We start from the raw sequence: 21,160 nt of genomic DNA on the forward strand, positions 1-21,160 counted from the left end.
GTGATATATAACCCATGATATTACAATGTGCCGCTCTGTCCACTGGAATGAAAACGTTCCGTGTAATAATAATTGAGTTTGGATCTTTCCAGTAAAACAGTACTTCTCTGCATTTATCACCGTATTGTTCTGCTTGTTTGTTTACACTTCTTCCATGGTGTTTTCAGGAGCGGATAACCGAAAGGGGGGAAAAAGAAAACAAAACTGTATGATAATGATTCTCTTGCCGGTTTGTCTGCGTAAGTAGTCAGAGATGCCGATCGAAGCATCGCATTACAATCAGCGGCCCTCGTCGCCCCTCATCAGGCCACTGACGAACAAACTCTGATTAACACAACCATCTGATTACTGCAATCACCCAGGCTAACCACGCACGAGCGCTGTCCCCCTGCCAGCGCACGCACACATCCATCCTAACACCACGGTGCTATCTGAGCAGATACGACACAGACGCGAAACAGCTCTCATCATGCATTGTCACACAATTTCCATTAGAGAAGTGAAGGTTAGAGAAACACACTAAAAACTTTGAGTTGGGGTGGATTAAGATGCTGAGAATATTACAAAGGAGTGAAAAGGGGCATGACAAACCCACAGCTTACTGTATAAACCTGTCCTCTTGTGCGTTTTATTTAAATCCCTGATTTCTTTGAAACTCCATAAATACCAGTCCTCATGTGAAGGAAATGTTGTGATGCATGTTGACGCATGCATAAATATACATACATGCAATCTGAGGCAGACAATGACACAAGGAGGCTGCAAGACAAGGACAGATCCGGTAGTTAAAGCGTAATGAACACGTCCCCAAGGCACGAACCTGGCATTCCCCTGAATGATGGACTGACAGTAATGCCGAGGCAGATGGGTGCGCTCCACGCCCCGTTCAACACCACAGACACGTACGCACACACGCACGCACACCCGTGTGTACACACATCCTCCCCCTGGTGCATCCTGGGCCTCTCTCCTGCAGAGAGATACCCCCTGTAGGTCTGATGGGGAGGAGGGGGCATAGCAGGGGTCCTGTGTGTATAAATGCGAGTATGTGCACATCTAGAGGTGGGGTGCACAAGTATGAGGCCCCTGTCATGATTTAGGCTCCCATGCAAATTTAATCAATTCGAGTACCTCTCGCCAGCCAGGGCTCATTAGCGGCAATTTAAAAAGGAGGCTCTGTGATCCCCACCTCTTCGCAAGAGCCAGACTTTTAACTCGGGCATCCACATGCAAACCCACACAAACATGCTACGATACATATTGATATCCACACACACACACACGCGCACATAAAAAAGGCATGCACATCAGGGGCACTGTCAAGGCCGCAAAGATTTTCCCTTCAGACATCTTCCCTCTCTGCCATGGAGAAAGACACTGCCTCTTCCTTCCCCCCACTCTTCTGTCCCTACTGTCTTTCCACAACTTCAAAAGCCCCATGACACCCAGCTTTAAGTTAAAGGAGAGAAGGGATTCACAGATAAATACTAGCTCTCATCGTCCCTTTGCAACCCTCCTAACACTAAAATCCCATGCTGCCTCTCTCGTCTCCCCACCTCTCGTTCTTCAGCTCTCAGTAATTGGGGGATCGATTAGCACTGTCCTTAACCATCCTTAACCTCGGATCAGTATGCAGGGCAACCTGGTGGAGGAGCTGGATGGAGGTGCTGCACTTGTGATTTTCAGAGGAGCAAGTACAAGGTTAAAATAGTGTTGGAGATCTACATTTGTATATCATAATTTATGAGTGAGAAATAGAAGCACAATGCATTATCCGTACATAGCCTACAGATGCAGACCAGTTTTTTGAGGTCAGGATGTGTAAAAAAAAACCTTTAAAAAAGTTCAGCTTTTATTACAGGAGCTTCAGTTTACCTTACAGGTTTCCCATATGATTTAGATCTGGTAGGTGAGAAGCAGGCTGATTTGTGTTTTGGATTATTAACCTATTGAAAGACCAAATACAGACTTGCTTTTAGTTTTTTTCTAATCAGAGTAAACCAAATTTTAGCTTTATATGGCATCATATTTTTTTAAGTTTATGATAACATTCTTACAAGGTTCCCAGATGCACAGCTTCACACATCCTCTTCTGTACCCAACAATGGGTATGAGGTGGTGGTCCACCTGAATAAAGCACAGTTGTGTAGAGGTTAGCTAACTTTACATGTTATGTTTACTTAAGACCACCGAAAGTACTTGTTCCTGGCATGTCTCTCAGAAAACTGACAGACAGGTATATAGTCTCTGATAGTTACCGTGACTTGGTGACCCCAATGTGTCACACAGTAAGCCATGAAATTCATGGCTTACTTTTTTTTTTTTTTGCCTCCCTAACCATTCTGCTCCATGTGCATGGTGGCCAGTGGCTAAAAGAAATGGTCTCTCTGTTTCGTGTCATATTTGCCCCCCAGGGAAACAGAAACTTGTAGATTCTTAAGCAGAAGTGCCTCGAATGTAAATGAAGTTCACATTGAGTTCAACTTATTTTGAAAGGGGGTTTTGCTTGTAACAGGTAATTACTTGAGTCAAATTTTTGTCGCCAGTGACAAAAATAGCTCAAAAAGGTTGGATTTTCCTTTTTTGTTTTTACACTTTTTGCTTTGGATGGTTTTTCTTATTACACATCTTTACCAAGGAGATTGATACATTTATTAGCATCTGCAAGACATTTGGTTTAATTCACATAGTCACCAGCTTTAGTTCAGATACACTGTTCAGTGCACTCTAGAAAATCTGATAGTTGTCATTATATTCAAACATTTCCAAACTGCAAGCAATTTATAATTAATTTTTTTAACTGTAGTGGTACCACAAGATTGGGCAAACAAAACTAATTTTGGGCTCTGAAGGATACGAACGATGGATCTCAATTTAAGAACCCGCGACAATTCAACTGAATAATACAATACTAGAAGTAAACATGTCTTTAAAGTGTGAATTTGGACTATTATATTCTCTAATATCTACATTTGGTGAACAAAACTCTTTTGTTCATTACTTCCTCTTAACCAGGCTATACTTTCCCTTTTCAACAGTACCAGGGTCAATGTCATACCCTGCAGCAGTGCCGCTAACACCCTGAACACCCACTGAAAAACGTGACTATTCGTTAACAAACCTCATGGGTCATTAACTTTAGAGATGGCATATGGGACGGAAAAATGGCCTGTGCGAGCAGCCAAATGAGTTATGAGATCTATGACAATAGAAGGAATGCCTGTTTATATCTTTAAAATCAGGAGGTCACCCTCTGCCCACCCCTGAGCTCTGCCACTGCGCCCCAGCGTAAGAGCCCCTTCGGTGGAGGAGGGAATAAAAGGATAGCTTGAGAAGAGACAGAGGCCTGTCTGTGCTCAGGTCTCATAGTCAGGGAGGGGTCCCGGAACTGCGCATACAGTGTTTTGACCCCTGGGCTCCTCTTAACGACCTACACCCCCTCAGCTTACGGACAGTGGGCCCCGGGGTCCTGGTTCACGCACGCTCTCTCAGCATCGTGACGCAGTATCACAGGGCAGGCTGAGAATGTGATTCACTAACGCATTCAGGATACATCAAGTCTGAAATGAATGATCGGGTTCTGGGACATGGAAGTAAAGCTCTCCAGTGTCTATATAATTAAATTTAAACATTTAAACAACCACTTGTTCGCAGGTTAAATGATTTGTTTTCAATCTTTCAATAATTTCAAAGCTGATCGGTTTAATTTAAAATTTAAACAGCTACACCAGGTGGACTGTGGTTCATCCTGAGCTGTCTGTTTGTCCGATGCCTTCTCTCCTTCCTTTCCCTTCAGTGTCTCCTTGTTGAAGGTGATGGATGGGCTCTGCTTATGAAGCTGCTGAAACCACAATGAACAGTCAAACCAGCTTCACTGTAATCTGCTGGTGGGAGCCAGATCTTCAGCATAGTCTCCAACTTTGGCTGAAGAAGGCCTTGGAGCTTATCCCATATGTGTAATCACAAAAAAAGACAGAAATTAAATGTAGTCAGAGAGTGTGTAGTTGTTTTGCTGTATCTATGATACCCTGAAAAGGTTTTATATATATATAAAAATAAATTTTTGGCAGCAGTTGCATGTTTTTGAGGTATCTTTCTATCAGTTTTGCACATTGAGACACTCAAAGGTTTGCCAGTTTGTCTTTGCAAATTAGCTTATGCTCAGTCTGATTAAATAGAGAGAACCTGTATTGTGCATTTTTTATTTATTGTCAAAATTTACAATGTGGATTTAGATCTAAACTTTTCGTGGATGATTAGATGATGTATTGAACAATGCCTCATCAGATGTTTAAAGCTTGGCATATTGTTTTAAATTTTAACTCTGCTTTACACTTCTCCCTGACACATCTGTTGTGTTTCTTGGTTGGTGTGATGCTGTTTCCTCTCAAAAGTCACATTTCCACATGTACCAACGCAGCTTAACTCGATTTTAGGGTTTTCGATTAGATACTGGTACCAGCTCCTTTTATCTACTTGGCCAGGCTTCTAAGCAACCTGAATTGAAGTGAAAATACAACTTCAAAAAAGTAAAAATCATTGATTGGCACCACTAGTAGAGTCATGAAAGTGACTTAATTTCCAGAATCAAACCCATCATTTATAAAACTTTCAACAGCAACTGAGCATATCGAGACCTTAAGGAAATGGCAGAATGGGCCATTGAAAAGGTGCAATTTTTGTGCCAAGTGGCAGATGAAATACTCAAAGATGGTTGTTTATCAAACACAAATCACATTAACTTACTTATTGAACTATCTTGCCATGGCCCAAAACACAACGTGGTGGTAATCCACTGCAATTGAACAAGACCGCACCAGTGTAGCATCAGAAAATGAGAAAAACAGAAAAAAACTACACCTGGTTAAGGATTTTTTGCACTGATTTGTTTCCCAACATGTGAGGTGGTCAGGACACATTAAAATACCTTGTTTGGATTTGAACAATTAAGTCAGAGGGGTTCTCATATTTAGATCAAAATATGTAAAGACTACTAAATGAATCTATAGGGTTTAAATAAATATTTAAGGTGTTTAAAATGTAAATCACAAAAGTAACATCCTGGGCTCCTCTATAATTATTAGATATATTAGAAAATGTATTTTTATAGTCAAAGAACACTAATGCCCCCTGGTGGTAACTTAAAATATAATTCCACCATTTAAGCAGCTCCTATGATCAGATTGCATCTTTTCAAACTCAGCCTAGGGCCACTTCAGGAATCATCCACTTGTTCTCCAAAACTATGGAAACTCATAAGTTTGTAAGCAAAGCCAACAGCGACTCATCTCACTGAATTAACTGAATGAGAAATTAATTTGCATTTAGATTTTTATTTGAAAAAAACTAAAGTATTTGCACAAATATGCACTAAATGGCAATACTCCAACAGTTTGGTGAAAAAGATTATTTCTCTTCTGGATTTCCTGGGATCAAATGTGAGTTCAGTACTTTGTAGGCATCTTATCCAAAAACTAACTTGGTCCACAGTTGTCCTTTCCTAGCGTTTCCTCTTGGACTCAAACTTGTAAATGGCTGCTCTGTCAGGTGTCTCCTTTTTCACCTTCACTTTCTTGTTTTTATCCTGGAGCCAAAGTAAACAAAATATAGAAGAATAAACATGTTGACAATAAGGATTCTGGTGTTCAAGTGTTTAGCACTACTCACCTGTAGGTCTTTACGGGTCTGGATTTTCTGGCTGATGACAAACATTTTCTTCTCTCTGTCAATCCTTTGAGAGAGGATTTTATACTGATGCTTCCTCTGCTTGGCCAGTTTCTACAGGTGAAGCAAACAGGAGGGATTTTTACCTCACTGGGCTCAACAGAAAAATAATTAACAACCAAAACACTGAAGATAGTACTCAGTAAATAGCACATGTGACTGAAAAACAAAAAAAACAAAAAACTGAGCAAACAACACTGCAAAAACTAACATTAATAATATTTGGTTTCACAGATCCTTTGATGCTTTTGGTCTCCAATGTTTGCAGAGTTGGTCTGTTGTACACTCGATCCACCAGCTTTGGATGAGTACCGAGGTGGCTGGCCAGGTTAAATGTTTCCACTGAGGACACAAAAATAAAAATTTATCTTGCATAATCAATTCTGCAAAACTGTTTGTTCTACACAAACCAATTGAGCAGTAATCATCTTCCAAGCAATCACTATTCAAACCTTTATCTATTAAACCTCTGTACTTACCTTTCTTGTTGGAATCAACAAAAAAAGTGTGTTTGTTCTTCTGTTTGTTCTCTGCATCCAGAAGATGAAGCTCTCCTTTCAGTCTTTCTATTTTCTGAAAAAAAAGCACTATTATCAGGTATATGTTTAAGCTATCTCTCTTAAACTGTGCATGTATTCTATATAATTCTTCAGTAACTTGTCAACTGCACCTTCTGAATTTCAACAAAATTAAAAGGTATTTAGCTTTATAATACTCACAAGGTGACAACTATGCCTGTTTCCTATGCACTTTTTTTCTTTCACTCAACTTGCCAGTAATATACTTGGATCCAGCACAAGCAATGACTTGTGACTTAGTCTTCCTCTGGAGTGTATCAAAGACTACCTACAAAACTAGTGTAAAGTCAGAGATTTTTGTCATAATTGTGTAGCTCATATCTTGGCTATAACATTTGTGTATTAAAAATATTTGTATTGGTCTTATGTAATTGTTTTATTATCTGATGGTTTGAATTTATTTAGTAAATCTATGTCATAAATGAATATACTTTATTAATACCAGAAGGGCTCTCTCACTATAAACTACATAGAACACCAGTTTTAATATTATTACTTTTACATAATTACAGTACCTTTACAATAATATTTCATTTTGTTGCGGTACAACAGTACTACTCTTTGTGGAAATAGACAAAGGCCTGGCACCAGCTGACATACCTTTGCCTCTGCAACCCGTTTCATCTCCACATATCTCATGTCCTGCGTCCTCATTACGTTCTTCTGCTCCTCCGTCACCTCCTCCTCAGTTTTCTTCATCACATGAACTCCATCCTGTCAGCATGACAGAACACAGCACATAACTACTCTGTCAGATCCAGATATAGAGGAATCTATACAAAATGGTCAAAACTATGATGAACTAGTTCTAACCTCCAGTTTGGAGCTGATCATTTTGAAGTAAAACTCATCTGGGTTTTTCTCCAGAGCTTTCTTTCGCAGAGCAGAGAGAGTGTTTTGTTTCTTGTGATAATCACTATAACAACATCAAAAAACACAATGATAAACATGTTTTGTATTAGGTTTAACCATAAAAAGGAATAAAACAGAACTTACACTGCTCGTAGTTTGTAGTCTTTCTTCTTCTCCAACAAACCCACAGTTTTCCTAAAACCAGGCTGGTTGGACAAATTGAAAAAATTAATACGAGTTTAATATTACTAGTAATACGTCTTGAAACGAAAACACAACCATACATTCTTGAATTTGAGTATAAACGCTTGGCTAACCAAGAGAACATCTAAATGTTTACCTGAGATCTCTCATGGTGGTTCCTCTGTTGGGACTTCAGCGCTTTTCTAAATGAAGACATCTTTAGTTAGTGTCCAGAGACCTAAAACCTCCTAAAAACCGTCAAAATAGATGAATGTTGTTTCTTTATTTGTGAAACACACACAGAAAGCTAACTGCTACACCAGCTCTGTTGCTTCCTGTGAGCACGTGGGTTTCTGCCTGTCTGACGGCGTGTTGCTCATTTCCTAACCACAGATTCGCTACTTCATAGCAAAACTTTATAAAAGCGAAACTTAACGGATTATGACATTTTAAATAAATGTTATTGTTTTATATTATTACTTACTTAAATAAAAGACAATACAGAACAATAAATTATTTTTTTCCCCTTTAAATCCTAATCAAATTGTTGTGGTATTGTTTTGTGGGTACTGCAGATGAGTATAGCACCACCAGAGGGAGCTGTTGCACAGAACGTTGAAGCTTCAGACGCGGCGCTTTCTAAGCCTGAGTAATTTATAGCAGTGGCAACTGTTATTTGATGTACAGCCTTTAATTTTTGTAGTCACCGTCTTATAATCAAGAATCACTATTTAAGAGTAAGTATAGTGTTGAAGTATGTGTTACATCCTTTACCGATGTCCATGTTTTAAATTATCTTGTATACAAGTCTGTTATTTAAATAAGCTCTTAAATCCTAATAGCTGTCTACCCCTTTTCCTGCTGGTCTTGGTAAAGACTTAACTCACTTTTCACAATTCAGAAACCAACTGTAAATCACCAGTTGTTGTTTTTTTTTGCTTGTTTGTTTGTTTTATAATGGATTAGAATGCTGATAGCCTATTTTGTTTTCTATCAACCCATTTTATTAACTGTTGATTTTTGTTCCATAAGCAAACTAAGCTATTGTTATGGGCTCCAAAGTCCATAAAGGCCCTCCCATCAATGCTTTAATCTTAATACAGACAATAGATTTAATATTTTTATAATTTTTTTATTGAAAATTAAAATCCTTTTTAATTTGGTTTAATAATTTTTCATAGATAAATGAAAAGATTTACAAATGTTTTAGGTAACTTGCAAGTGTACTTTGTAATAGTGTAAAGAATATTCTTTGTTGTACTGCTAACAGTTACGATCACATGTCACGTCTTTAATCTTTCACATGTGTTTTGATTTGTTCATAAATATTTACGATGTACTTAAATGAAACATTAACTCCAATTGAATTTTTGATTAAGGCCTCAAAGAATCAAACTGTCTATGCCATGTTCTATTCTGTGAAATTGTGTTCTCTGAGTGATAGTGTAAGTTTTCCATCAATCTCATCTCACCAAAGTACCTTCTTCCACTTTCTGATGGGGTACCATACATGGCCTGCTGTAAACCACATACTGGACTTACCATGACTTTCATTTAATACTTATTTTTATCTTGCCACTTTTTGTATGAAGGTCGAATGTACAGAGGAGACTGCAGATCCTCCTTTTGTAAAGAATTACCATGACTTCACTTTTTAAATTTTTTTTTAAAATATATGTTTTAGCTTCTATTGAATTGTTTTTATCATAGAAGAATGTATTCATTTTGTGTTCATTTTTGTAAAATTGTTGCTGTAGAGTTAAACTACAAAGTGGCATGCAAACAAAAACTGATTGTAAGTTAAATCCAACTACTGTCTTTTACTTCACACTGCAGGGATCATATGCTAGATTCAACACTTACAGGTCTCTTGCAGCAACTGGATCTCCAAGTTTCATAATAATATATCTGTGTAATAAAAACATATTTACATAATGATAATAATTTAAATTATGATAATAATAATTTACTTAATGAAGTAAACCAATAAGTAAAGTTCTTCATGTATCTATCCATTTATCCTTAAGTATTCAGAGCTATATAAGCTGCACCACAAAGATCAACTCCAAATCATAATGGGATGAATCATTTTCAGTTGTAAAGACCACAAGCCAGGCAAAATATATGTATTGGCTGCCCTTTATGGACACTAAATTATTTTAGTAATTAAGATAAGGATTAGCTTTTGCCAGAATGAACAGTTGACATTAATTTGGTAACAAGTTTGTATTTTTCCAACATTAGTTTAGTTCCTCGGGGTTTACAAACTCTGTTTGATTTATGGACCTACTCAACAGACTTAAAAGAGATTAACTCAAGCAGGAAACAAACTGTACAACTTTCCCATTTGAACTTAAAGCATATTATGAATTTGAACCACACAGGAACTGTACAATCAGGACTTTTCTCTTGAGACAGATACACATGGAGTCTCTTTGTTGTTTTTCCATTAAGTGATTCCTGCAGGAACCCAGAAGATTAGGGGGTCACTGCTCTACCCTAGGGAGAAACCACTGTCCACTTCCTGAGATGATATAGTCTTCTGCAACGAAAGACAAAGACAAAGCCACAGTGGCACCAGTCCCCTAATCTTACACATATTTCAAGCTGTCTGTGGATGTGAGAAGAAGCCAGTGAGACAGGGAAATATTCCACTCAACAACCATCCCCCCCTCTAGGAAGGGTCACTATCCCCTGCCGACCACAAGGAATTTGTTTTATATGTGTGAGATTTGCCTGGCATGCAGAATGTTTTGTGGGTGAGCAGAACTGTGAATGGGATCAGTGTTTCCACATTATGTCACAGGCTTGTTTATCAGTCTGATGGCCAATGACCCCGTTTTCTTGTGAAGGTTTCAGCCCAAGGCCTGTCTGATCCACTCAACCCCTAGCATGTTTCAACCAGGCAAATACAGAGAGCAGGCAAAACATCTTCCGCTCTGACTTGCTGGGCTCCGTGCTGTTTAATTCATGTGAGTATTTATCATTACAAGTGAAATGCCTGGTGAGCCACAGCAGGGGTAAATACTACTTTGGAAATCAGAGGCTCGTAAGAAGCTGATGCAGGAGCAGGAGCACAAGAGCTTGTGGGTTTGTTCAGGGTCAGCAGTGGAGGAATGCCCTTGTGGAGCAGATGCAGAACCGTTTGGTTTGCTAATATGACCCTGTAAAAATAACACTGCTGACATATTGTAAGACTTCTGTGCTCAGGCTTAGCTCACAACTTTGGTATGTCTCCCCACTCTATGGTTGGTCCTCATCTAGAGTGAGCTGCCAAGCAAGCCAAGTCAAAAAAATGCATGACACAAAAGTTCCCCCCGTATGGTTGTTTAGACACATCTCATTTTATTGGTTTTGGTGAAATGTAATGCAGTAAATCCTCTGTTCTTTCTCATTCATCTTCTTAATTATAACATAAAGTCCAATTTTAAAGTGCATATTCTCTCCTAAAAAGTTACCACTGACAAAGTGCCTTGAAGATCTTGTCTTTTTACCAAGACTTTTCTTTCTTTTTTTAATGGCACCAACATGTAGCACATGTGGTAACTACTTATATTTACTTAGACTTACTCAAAATTTTTGGGGGATTTTTTTTTTCTAGGAGTAGTTTTACTGTACTTTTAACTTTAACTTTTTTTATTTGTACAAAATCTCCATTATCCTAATGCTTTTTTTCTGTCTGCTTGGTGAGCTAGATAATTTGGAGGTCAAATGAATATGCAACAAACCATATTGTTGCTAGGAGTACTTGTTCTGTTAATATTTTTGCACAAAAAAAAAATATATCAAGATCCACTTGAAAAGAATCAAGACAAGATTACCATGTAAAATGTTAGTCCTTGGGTTTGGTACTAAACCACAACCTGCCCCAAGTATGCTCCTTGACTCTTGAACTAAAATACTTATTATTACATTTAAATATATCTAAAATTAATTGTTACCCCTGGTGTATAGAAGCTGAAGAACATTACCAAACACTAAATAGTAGGTGTTTGATAAACAAATAGGTGATCCTTTCATTTTATCCAGAAAGGTTACTACTCCTACTTCTTCAAATAGCTTTGAGTTATTTCATAAAAGTAACTTCATCTGAACTGTTTTGATGCATCAGTGTCCACAATCTAATAAAGTAAATGTCTTGGTGTGACATTGATGGAGACTATTCGGTTTGCAGTTCTAAACATTCTTTTGTTGTTCTCTTCTGTTTGATCCCAGCACAACTTAAGGACACTAGTGGGATAGGTTTTAGCATAACATGCTGAGCACAAATTCTTAAAAACTAAAACTATCAGCTAGAGACAATCAGATTTGTCTTTCATAAAGTTGTATTTACCAAAACCAGTCTATTTAGTGTGGCATGAGGCCAAGAGTTAACATCAGACATACCTCCAAACTTTGCACCAAACCTCTAAATAGCAGTCTTATTAGATAAGAGATAATAGCAAACCTCTTTGTTCATCTAAACTAGAACTGTGTTGATGTTTTAATGTAAAATTGGAAGCAGTTTAAAAAGGTAATGAAAAACCTGTGTACTCCTTCACAGGGGGCTCGTCCTCCAGAGTGACAGATTAGGTCTTCTCATTTCATAGCGTCACACAAAGTGTGTTATTTAATTTTACTAATTTTAAGAATTAGTTGGATAACTTAGTTTCAAGTGACAAATAAAATGTTTTGATCAGGATTTCTCAAATAGGGATCAAAGTCATTTATGACAGAGTATCAATTGTATTCTTCATTCCATATGGTAGGTCACATGACATAGGCAGACAGGGAGTTGATGCAGCCTCTCTCCTAATGTCAAAGTCATTGTAAATGGCAAAAAGGGTCAGATTCAAAGCAGAAAATTAAGATTGAACTATAATTATGTTTTGCAAGGGTGGCTTCAATAATTGATTGTGACTGTTATAAAAACAAAAATGACTGAAGTTTACTGGGAAAACTGTACAAATTCAAGTCCAACAACTTGGTTGGGAAGTGCGTTTAGTGAGGGACTTTTTATGCTGTGATTGAGATTCCAAGTCAGGATTGTATCTGGATATCCCTAACTTGATTTCTTTTTCCATTTTCTGTTTTAAAATGGGTAAGAAATCATGGTCACTTCCCACCACAGCATTTTGCAATATATGCAAACCCTTGGAATAAGTGTAACCTCAGGGGAGAGGTGGAATGAGCATTAGGGTTACATTTGTAGATCTGTGGTATAGCAAAATTTGTTTAAATGCAATTAATATTTTTTTTAGAATGCACTAAAATTTAGCATCTTTTGCCTAAAAACCATTGCCTTTTGTGCGTGGGTTTCTCCATCATAGTTTGTTACTTTCTTGCTTGTCATAAAAGCGGTGTCATCTGATTCCAAGTTATAACCCTATAACTGAAGTGCAACATTTAGCAGTATAAAGTTTAGCCTTGTGTTAAGGGGCATGATTCTCATTAGAGCTAATTTTACTCAGGTGTCCTAAAACTGCAAATGTTTAGGAAAATGCTATGTTTACATTGTGGCACTAAATTAAATCTCACTGTAACCCGTTTAGCTTGCTGTTCAAAACGCAAAACAAAGAGGCATTTTAAATCAGCCACCCTTGACCTTTTTTCAAAGAAAGACGCAATGTGCAAGTTGTCCTACCCAATCTACCTCAATGAATTGACAGGCATGTGTATCCTTTAATTTGTAACATGCAGCCTGACAGGGCCACGCCTTGGAGTGTAAAAGTAGAATTTATAATTAAGGGGTTGTGGGGAGTTAAGGGGTCAGCGCAGTGCAGATCACATTCCCCCAGTTGTCACAGGACCATGAAAAACACAAGTCACAAGCTTTGGCCGATATGTATTTATTTAGCAATTTTGCATCTACAAGAATAGAATAGAATAGAACAGAATAGAATAAAAATAACCTTTATTGTCCTACAGAGAGAAAATGCAGGTGTAACAGTACACAAAAGTGTTACAAATATATAACAACAGCTTAACAAAGATGACAACAATAACAATAACAATAATAATAATAATATACTGTACAAGATTATAACATAAAGATATTGTTGGGTAGAAATATATTCACCATCAAAGGGATGTGTAACTGAGTAGGATAGCTTTTTTAAAGGTACATGTTTGTTAAACTTTAAAAAGATGTAACAGACTATTTCCAATACATTATATGCATACAGATAAACAGATATTAAATTATTACAGAAATGTTATTTGAAATGAGCAAGCAAAAAACAGTGCATCTGATTTTCTTCTAGATGAAAGTCCTTCTCTCCTTGAGTTGCTGCAGGTAAGAATGAAAACCAAAATACATCACATTGAGCCTTCTAGGCTTCATTTTAATATTTTATGTGATTACACGCGCAATAGTAAAATGACCATTCACATAAGGTGGCACCTCTCTCTCTCTCTTAATACATAACTGAGTAACTAATGATTAAGCTGATCAGAGGTGAGAACCCTTTCCTGAGTAACACACACAGCCTTCTGCATTGGGGCAAATGTCTCTCCCACTTGTTGAGTCATGAAAAAGATGAAACATCAGGGCTGCACACATTGTAAAATAGGGAAGTGAAATTCAGTAACTGGGCTGGTCTGAATCTGCTCTAGTCATATTAGGACATACACAGATCGGCAAAGGTCACAGAGTGCAGGAGATGTTATGGTTTGGCCAGTGCTCAGTCTGTCCACAAGTATTTATTTGGATGTAATGTTTCCCAGGAATGGTTAAGGGTGCCTGGAGAAAGTTTGGAAAGGGGCGATCAGATGGGGGCCATAAGAGGACTTTGGGAGACATGTCCTGCCGCCACATGTAGAGAGATTAGAGGTGGAGTCAAGACAAAGCTATTCAAGAGTATCATGGTAAAACGTTTATATGAACAACCAACTAACCAGTCAACCAAACCAAACAAACAAACAAACAAACAAACAAAAACAGTAACTAAATAAAAGTGGAACTCAATGGAGCATGAACTCATCTGTCCAAAATTAATATATTTAAAAGTATTCTAAAATATCTAAATAATAAAGATAAATACATAAAAGAGGTTTGGTAAAACCAGAAGACTGAAATATCAGCAACACAAACATGTAAATGTGAGGCAAATATCACACGTAGCATTACATTTTTGGGGGATGTGGGAGATGATAAAAACCTATTAAGATACATTAACTACTTTATCAAAATACTTTACTTTTATCAACTTTTATTAATAAGTTGATAAAACTTTTGTGCCATTCTGATTGCCACCTCCAGATGGTTAATGCACCTATGACAAAAGCTTTAATTATTTCAACCTATTTTTTTGAATATGATCATATTTTCTTCAATAGCCTGTACAGTCAGATCTCAATCCAACAGAGCCCCTTTAGGATGAAGTGCAATGACTGATTCACATAATGTATGTGAAGCTGACAAATCCACTCAACTGAGAGATACTGTCAATATGGACCATTCTCTGATAATGCTTCTAACACCTTGTTGAATAAATTCAGTGGAGCAGTGAGCCCAAAATTATTCCTACCTCTGGTAGATTTAGGTTCTAAGTAATCTCTTAGCTTCTTAACATATGTCATCTTAGTGGAAGCAACATTAATGTTTTCAAGTGGCAACTTAAATCTCATAGAGCATCTATTAAGAGATGTAAAGATTAGGGTGATGGCAACAGGGCCTTCCAAACTCTAAGATGTGGAGTCCAAAGATAAATCATCAAAAACAAACATGTAAAAAGTTGGACAACAATTTAAGAAAAAGGATTTTATTGCTGAAATACCATCCATCCATATAGAGAGGTCGCCAGGGGTGCTGGTGCCTGTCTCCAGTGGTCACTGAAATACCAATAAAGATAACATAAATTTTTCCAATGCCTACAAAGAAGGGTCTAAATAAATATTGACATGCCATTTTTTAAATAAAATGTTAATAAATATTTTTTTATTCTTTCAAACTGATCCATTTTTTAATCAAGTTTTACATTCTGAGATGAGTCCTTTCCTGTTAGGATCAAACCTCTCAGTCAACTGAAAATATTTTTAGTCACTACTTCCTACATACAAGAATGTTGCTTATTTGCTAAAAAGGAAAGTGTGATACTTTTAACACGGGCTTAAACTCTGAACGACACAAAGGGCCCTGAAGTACTCTACCCTCCTGCCTGGAGTTCTCTGTCTGCTCTTGTTTGAAGTCGCAGAGGCTGGGAGGGGAGGGAGGAATGTATTTTGGGAGGCGGGATCTTGTGACTCACAAGCAACTTCCTCAGTAGTAGGACAAAAGTAGCCGGCAAGCCACATCCATCTTCGCCACAGAGGTTTGACTGCAGTTAGAAGAAGCGTAGAAAGTTTTCCAGCTGGAAGAGTGAAGCTCCTGACCCGTCAAAGGAGCAAACTGATCTGAGATCAGATCCTGACAGCAGCAGACTTACCGCAGACACTTTGGGAAGGCGAGTCCAGACTTCACACATTACTCCTGGTAAGGCTTCAATCAACTTTTTCCTCCCTGTTTCTTTCTTAGTTTTATCTATCCATGAATTTGCCAGTTTCCCTTTGGAAATTTTCTTTAATCCATACCCAACCTACTTCCGATTTAATTTTTTTATGGAAAAAGTTGCAATCATAGTAACCACAGTTGATGTGTAAAAAAGGTGTTAAAATGAATCAATGAAATATAGTACCAAGCTGTAATTTTTCAGCCATAATTGTTGTCTGTGCTTAAGGTAACTGCAAAAAACCCTCTTAGAGCATAAATGATTTAAACTCTGTAAATAGAATCAACAGTTTCCATAGCTTTGTTATCTCAGAGAGATTGCATAGATAAAATTGCTTGAACAGGTGGTAGACATGTCAGTGTTATTTGCTTGATAATTGTGACTCTGGTACCTTTGGATATAAATAATTCATTGCTTTCATTTAGAAAGTTTAACCTTTAGTGCTTTTCTGCACATATTGATGTTGACCATGTTGATTCCTTTTTAATTGTACACAGTTTTTAAAAATAGGCTGAAACTTCAAACAAATAAGGATTTAAGCTGCGGAAGATATTTCTAAACCAACTCTCACTTCTAATTTCACCTCTGGTTATATCCCCTCTACATTTCCACTAAATTAAGAGTAGCAATAACTTTGCCTTGTTGGAGAAACTTTTGGCTTGCATTATCAAATGAAGTGTCTATGGGGGAATTATGGAGCAACTGTTGAAGCTCCCATATGAATGGTGTGTGAAAACCTCAGAGAGCAAAGTCCCTCAGGCTCAACGTGTCTGCTCTCCGGCAGGAGGAAGTGGAGTATGGCAATGTGAGTCTGCAAAGGGTGTGTCTGTGCGGCAGCGTCTGTGGAGCTGTGTTGGCAGTACATCAATACTGTGTAGCTCTTAGTGTTGTCATCATCATGACGACTGTTTTTGCGCACTTGTTGCTTCATGGAGGCGTGCAGTTGGCATGGTGGGAGAGCAAAGTGTTGGGACTTGTCAATGGTGGAACAATACCAGGATGGAGAAGCTGCTTTATTTATCAGTTTCCACAGAAGGCTTCCGTATTTTGTACTGGATTTATTGGAAGACCATTAATGAACTTGTGATGAACAAAAGGTGGCGCATTTAAGACTCTGCATTGACTCTGTAGAACATTTAGTGGCAAAGTCTTAAAAACGTAAAGCTGGATTGGATATTTTTCAGCGGAGGCTCTCTGAGGTTACTATTTGTAACAGTTTCCCTATCTGTTGTAGACCGGTGTCATATTGAAGTGAGATTGTAGAAAAGTCAAGAATACCTCAGAATAAGTTAAGGGTCACAGCTAATCGGACAGACCCCTATTTTTGGTGACTTTAGCAGGAAATAACATTTTACAATACTACATTGGTAGATATTAAATGTGTATCCTTTTATAGGAGGTTGTTTGTAAGAGTTTTTTTTTGTCTTTTTCTTAGTTGAGGATCATCCAAGTTACTACCTGTATGTGACATTGTTTGGTAATGCCTGTTGTAAAATGATCAGCTAAGACTTGCCAGTCTGCTCAATGTCTGCCAAAAATAAAGTCAAATTTGTATTTCATTGCTGACTGCCATTTGTTTACTGTAGTTCGGTTTGGAAATTATTCTTGCTGCTTTTTAATCAGCTGATCAGACAACTTGAAGTAATTACTTGAGAGTAATTTTGCATTGTAACAGTTTGGTAAAGAAGATCCTATAAGATTTGTCTGACTAGCTCTTATAGTGGCTCTACTGCTCTGAGAATATCTTCATTATTCAACAAACTCACAGCAATATGACATCTCTCTGCTACAAGTAAGGAGACAATTACTGATAATTATTCTACATAAACTAACTTTAAAAAGTCTGAAGTCATCCTTTAAGCGTTAAGAAAGGGTAGCCTTTTCTGGGTCATTAAAATCCATTGCTATTGCTAATTGTGATGTTAACTTAAAAAGTAAGTCAATGGGTAATGCCTGGTTTTAATGTTTCTCAAATTACTAACTGTGTTTTGCTAAATCTCTACTTAGTGTAAAATGATCAAGTTCACATTTGTTCACAGTCTATTTTAAAACTTGAATTAGAAAACATCAATGGCATTAAGAGTCATTATAAAGTGTACAAAGCCCTATGGTACCGTGTGAGTAGTTAGCCATCATTTTCCTAATTTAATTCATTGTTTCTCATTCTGGTGGTATCTCAGTGTCCTTTCTATTCTTGAGGTCAGACTAACAAACACCAAAGCAAAACTCCTTTAAGCGTCTTTATTGTTTTGCTGCAAAATTTATACCCTGCAGGTATTTGGTCTCTGAGGAACCCCACTGTGCTCTCATGGCTGGCAGGTTATTTTTACACAACATTTTTGTCACAGTAACAAGCTTAAATAATGCTCTATTAGCAAAAAAGCCAGCCATTCAGTCCCATTTAGCATCTGGGAAGTTTGCCTTGACAGAATCCACGGGCTGTATAATGTATTTGTTTGCCTTTTTTCCTCTTCCTCTCCCTCTCCGTCTCACTGACCGTGGTTACATTCTTCAGAGGGCTCAGTGTTTTCCAAAGGTTAGCCCCCGCATGGTGACTGGACCCCCGCCAGTTCCAAACTGCAGTGGGACTGCAGCTTAAACAACCTGGACTGGTTGTGGCTGGTTTTTATGTGTTGGCACCGTTTGAAAACAGGCCAACAATAATGACGGAGGAATCAGCGGTCAAGTGTTTGCAGGTGCTTTGGGAACAGAGTTTAGATTTGTGTTGGACTTGCTCCCTTTTGACATTGTGAAGCTGACCATTTCTAAGTGGTGTTTCTGAGGGCATTGGGTACAGTTGTTCTTTGGCTAATTACTCAGTGGCACTTAATCCCAAAGATTTCGAAAAGTTTTCGACTCAGAATAGGGCGGTGCTTGAATTTGATTGTTACACAGCTAGTGCAGGCATATGTCATCAAATTCACAAGACAGGAGTCTCCCTGATCAGCATTTCCTTCATCATTGTCAGTGTTCAACACTTTATTTCTATAAATCAACAGAGCATTTAAATGAAATTCAAGCTTAGCACCTCTGACAGATCAGTAAAATCATTGCAATACACAGGCATAAGTTTCTGTTGTAGCTTGTTATAGTAAGCCAGTTCCCTCCTCTGTAGGATGTGGGGGCACGTGGCTGGATGGAATAGCATGTCTACATTCCCTGAAAGGGGGGAAGTGACCTCAGATTTCCTGTGTGGAGATCGCCAGGTGCAGCAATATCGTGGGGGTCCGGAGACTTCCTCCATGGATGCTTCTGTTGGTAAACGTCTGAAACTTGATCCCTTAAGTCAGGGCCCCTGTGGGAGGTGTTGCCCCCCCCTCCCTCTTCACAGTCCAGTCATCTCGCCTCACTTGCTAATCTGTCTTCTCCACAGTGCTCAGTCAGTGCCAGATTTCAGAGAAAAAGAGAACATAAACTTGATATAGTCTGCTAAATAGTGTGAATAGGAACCAGCTCCCCTGCTAATGGGGGTAATTACATTTCTCTAGGGATACAATTACAGGTCCATACCTAGTACTTACCTGCTACACTCAAAGGAAATTCTGTTTTTGAGGAAATACCAAATTGTGAGGCCGAATTTCAGATGCCTTGTAACTACATGGTTTAATGCAGACTAATTACATGCCATGAAAGAATTGGGGCTGGTATACCTCACTTGACCCTTGATATTTATTATATTTCATACACCATGAAGTGATGGAACATGTCCCTTCTGAAACATTGCTCATGTAACAGATGTTGTCCGGGTGCAGAAATGCTGTAGATTCACAGCTGCATCATCACATTTTGCTTTGTGTTGAGGAAACATGACTCAGGCCTGACTGTTCTTCTGCACCCTTGCCTAAAGGGAGGAGGGCAGGGCTGTGCAACAGAAGTCCATGGCATGCACACAAATTAACAAGACCTGACTAAAGGAATGTTATGCAAACTTGCAGCAGTTAACTGTCTCCTTCATCCAAACCTGGCTTGTTTTGTTTATTGGAACAAGAACCCAGAAGAACCTGTCTGGATGTACGTAAAACTCGGTTCACCTCTGCCTCGGGTAAGCAAAATGTGTGCTGAAAGTGTGGAAATCGCTTTAGGATTGTGTTGATGTCACGACTTGCTTAGCATTCTGGCACCAGTATAAGATTTTATCCTGGGAAAATAGTTTGCTTCTACAGAGGGCATAAATGGTAGATGTTTTTCTTTTTTTTTTTAAACACAGAAAGAGACAAATCATCGCCATTTTATACAACTTATCATGCAGTTTGTATTCCAGATCATAAACCTAATGGTTACACTGTGATGTCCAAATCACTGTAAATGGAAAATGGAGTTACCTAAGATGTGCATAAAAGAAGTAAAAAATAATTATTCCACTCTGATATTTTGTCTTCTGAGAATGATGAGAAAGTTAAAAATGACAAGCCTTGCATTTTATGATGTACTGCCACTTTTCTACGTGGGATAAAATAAAAAACTTTTCTTGAATCACGTTTCTATTAGAGGGGTCTCTGCTGCACTGGCCTGTAATTATCAAAGTTTCTGTCCAGAGTATGCCACTATTAAATTGCTGTGTGCTTTACTTTTTGTTAGCTTAGTACATAATTTAATGCTGAACTGGGAGTAGTCTTAGGCCTGTTATCAGTATCAAAGTCGTAGTTTTAGTTGTGAAACTTTAAAACCGTGGTGGAATAGAAGCCAAAAGATTGACTCATCACTCTTATTCACAGTTCTAAACTAAAGTTGGCAAAGAAACCGCAGGATGTCTGTTAAGCAACCCAATGGATTAACCAGCTGATATTATCTTACTATTCTTGTGGTAATCTATAATGGGTCAAGTGGTTTTCTGAATTTTTAAGATATTACTAAATAAGATTTAAAATGTGAAACTTTCACCACAATTTTTACTGTCTCTGGAATTTCAAGAAATGGCTCCATACATTGACATGGAATGTTAATGTATGGAGTTGGGTTCAAAGTTTCCAACACACTTGGACACATTAATTTCTATGAAAAAAAATAAAATTAAAATAAAACTTTAGCCAAAGAAGCAGTATGTCTTGCTGTGAAGTTCTTGTTGTGCTTTGACTTACAGTTCTCACTTTTCTGTGTCTTAGCTTAGCTTAGTGGGAAATATCAGCACCACAGTTGTTCAGCCAGCCTAAGGTTCATACTGTTGCATGGAGGTAGCAGCTGGCTCATCAGGTCATTGGATGTTTTTGTGCTTTCTCTCTTTGGATCATCTCAAACTGGGAAGGAAGATAAAACAGTTATTGTAGAAAGACACTGAGTGTTGTGGAGAAAAACAAAACTTGGTGCTGAAAAGTATGATGCCGGAAAATATTTATTGCAACTGAAAAAAACCCAACA

The 21,160-nt window shown here is 38.0% G+C and overlaps 2 protein-coding genes across 4 annotated transcripts in view; one reads left to right on the top strand and one right to left on the bottom strand.

The window, feature by feature from the left end:
• Positions 1-5,323: 5,323 nt before the first annotated feature.
• On the bottom strand, positions 5,324-7,685 carry utp11 (UTP11, small subunit processome component). The gene is made up of 8 exons (XM_005806470.3): positions 7,495-7,685; positions 7,299-7,360; positions 7,116-7,218; positions 6,903-7,016; positions 6,204-6,297; positions 5,936-6,066; positions 5,668-5,778; positions 5,324-5,584 (listed from the first exon to the last, which is right to left on the bottom strand). The coding sequence occupies exons 1-8, from the start codon at positions 7,552-7,554 to the stop codon at positions 5,501-5,503; spliced, it is 759 nt and encodes a 252-aa protein (XP_005806527.1). The 5' UTR covers positions 7,555-7,685; the 3' UTR covers positions 5,324-5,500.
• A 7,909-nt stretch (positions 7,686-15,594) lies between these two features.
• The window catches only part of fhl3 (four and a half LIM domains 3), a 33,279-nt gene continuing 27,713 nt past the window's right edge, over positions 15,595-21,160 (top strand). The window contains exon 1 of one of the 3 annotated variants that reach the window (XM_014471551.2): positions 15,595-15,789. Coding sequence is in view for 2 of the 3 variants with exons in the window: in XM_023331375.1 (XP_023187143.1) it covers positions 19,048-19,063 (16 nt within the window). In the remaining variant the exon portion in view is untranslated. Of the gene's footprint in view, positions 15,790-19,005; positions 19,064-21,160 lie in introns of those variants that run through there. The other 2 variants (XM_023331375.1, XM_023331376.1) reach the window with 2 other exon arrangements.

This window comes from Xiphophorus maculatus, chromosome 3 (genome assembly GCF_002775205.1).
Source record: "Xiphophorus maculatus strain JP 163 A chromosome 3, X_maculatus-5.0-male, whole genome shotgun sequence".
Lineage (NCBI taxonomy): Eukaryota > Metazoa > Chordata > Actinopteri > Cyprinodontiformes > Poeciliidae > Xiphophorus > Xiphophorus maculatus.

What these genes read in the sequence shown, in the direction of transcription:
- utp11 (XM_005806470.3), bottom strand. Translation starts at nt 7,554, where the DNA reads ATGTCTTCATTTAGAAAAGCGCTGAAGTCCCAACAGAGGAACCACCAT. An exon ending in TGATCAGCTCCAAACTGGAG is followed by an intron (nt 7,017 to 7,115) that starts GTTAGAACTAGT and finishes TCATGCTGACAG; the next exon opens with GATGGAGTTCATGTGATGAA. An exon ending in AGACCCGTAAAGACCTACAG is followed by an intron (nt 5,585 to 5,667) that starts GTGAGTAGTGCT and finishes CTTTGGCTCCAG; the next exon opens with GATAAAAACAAGAAAGTGAA.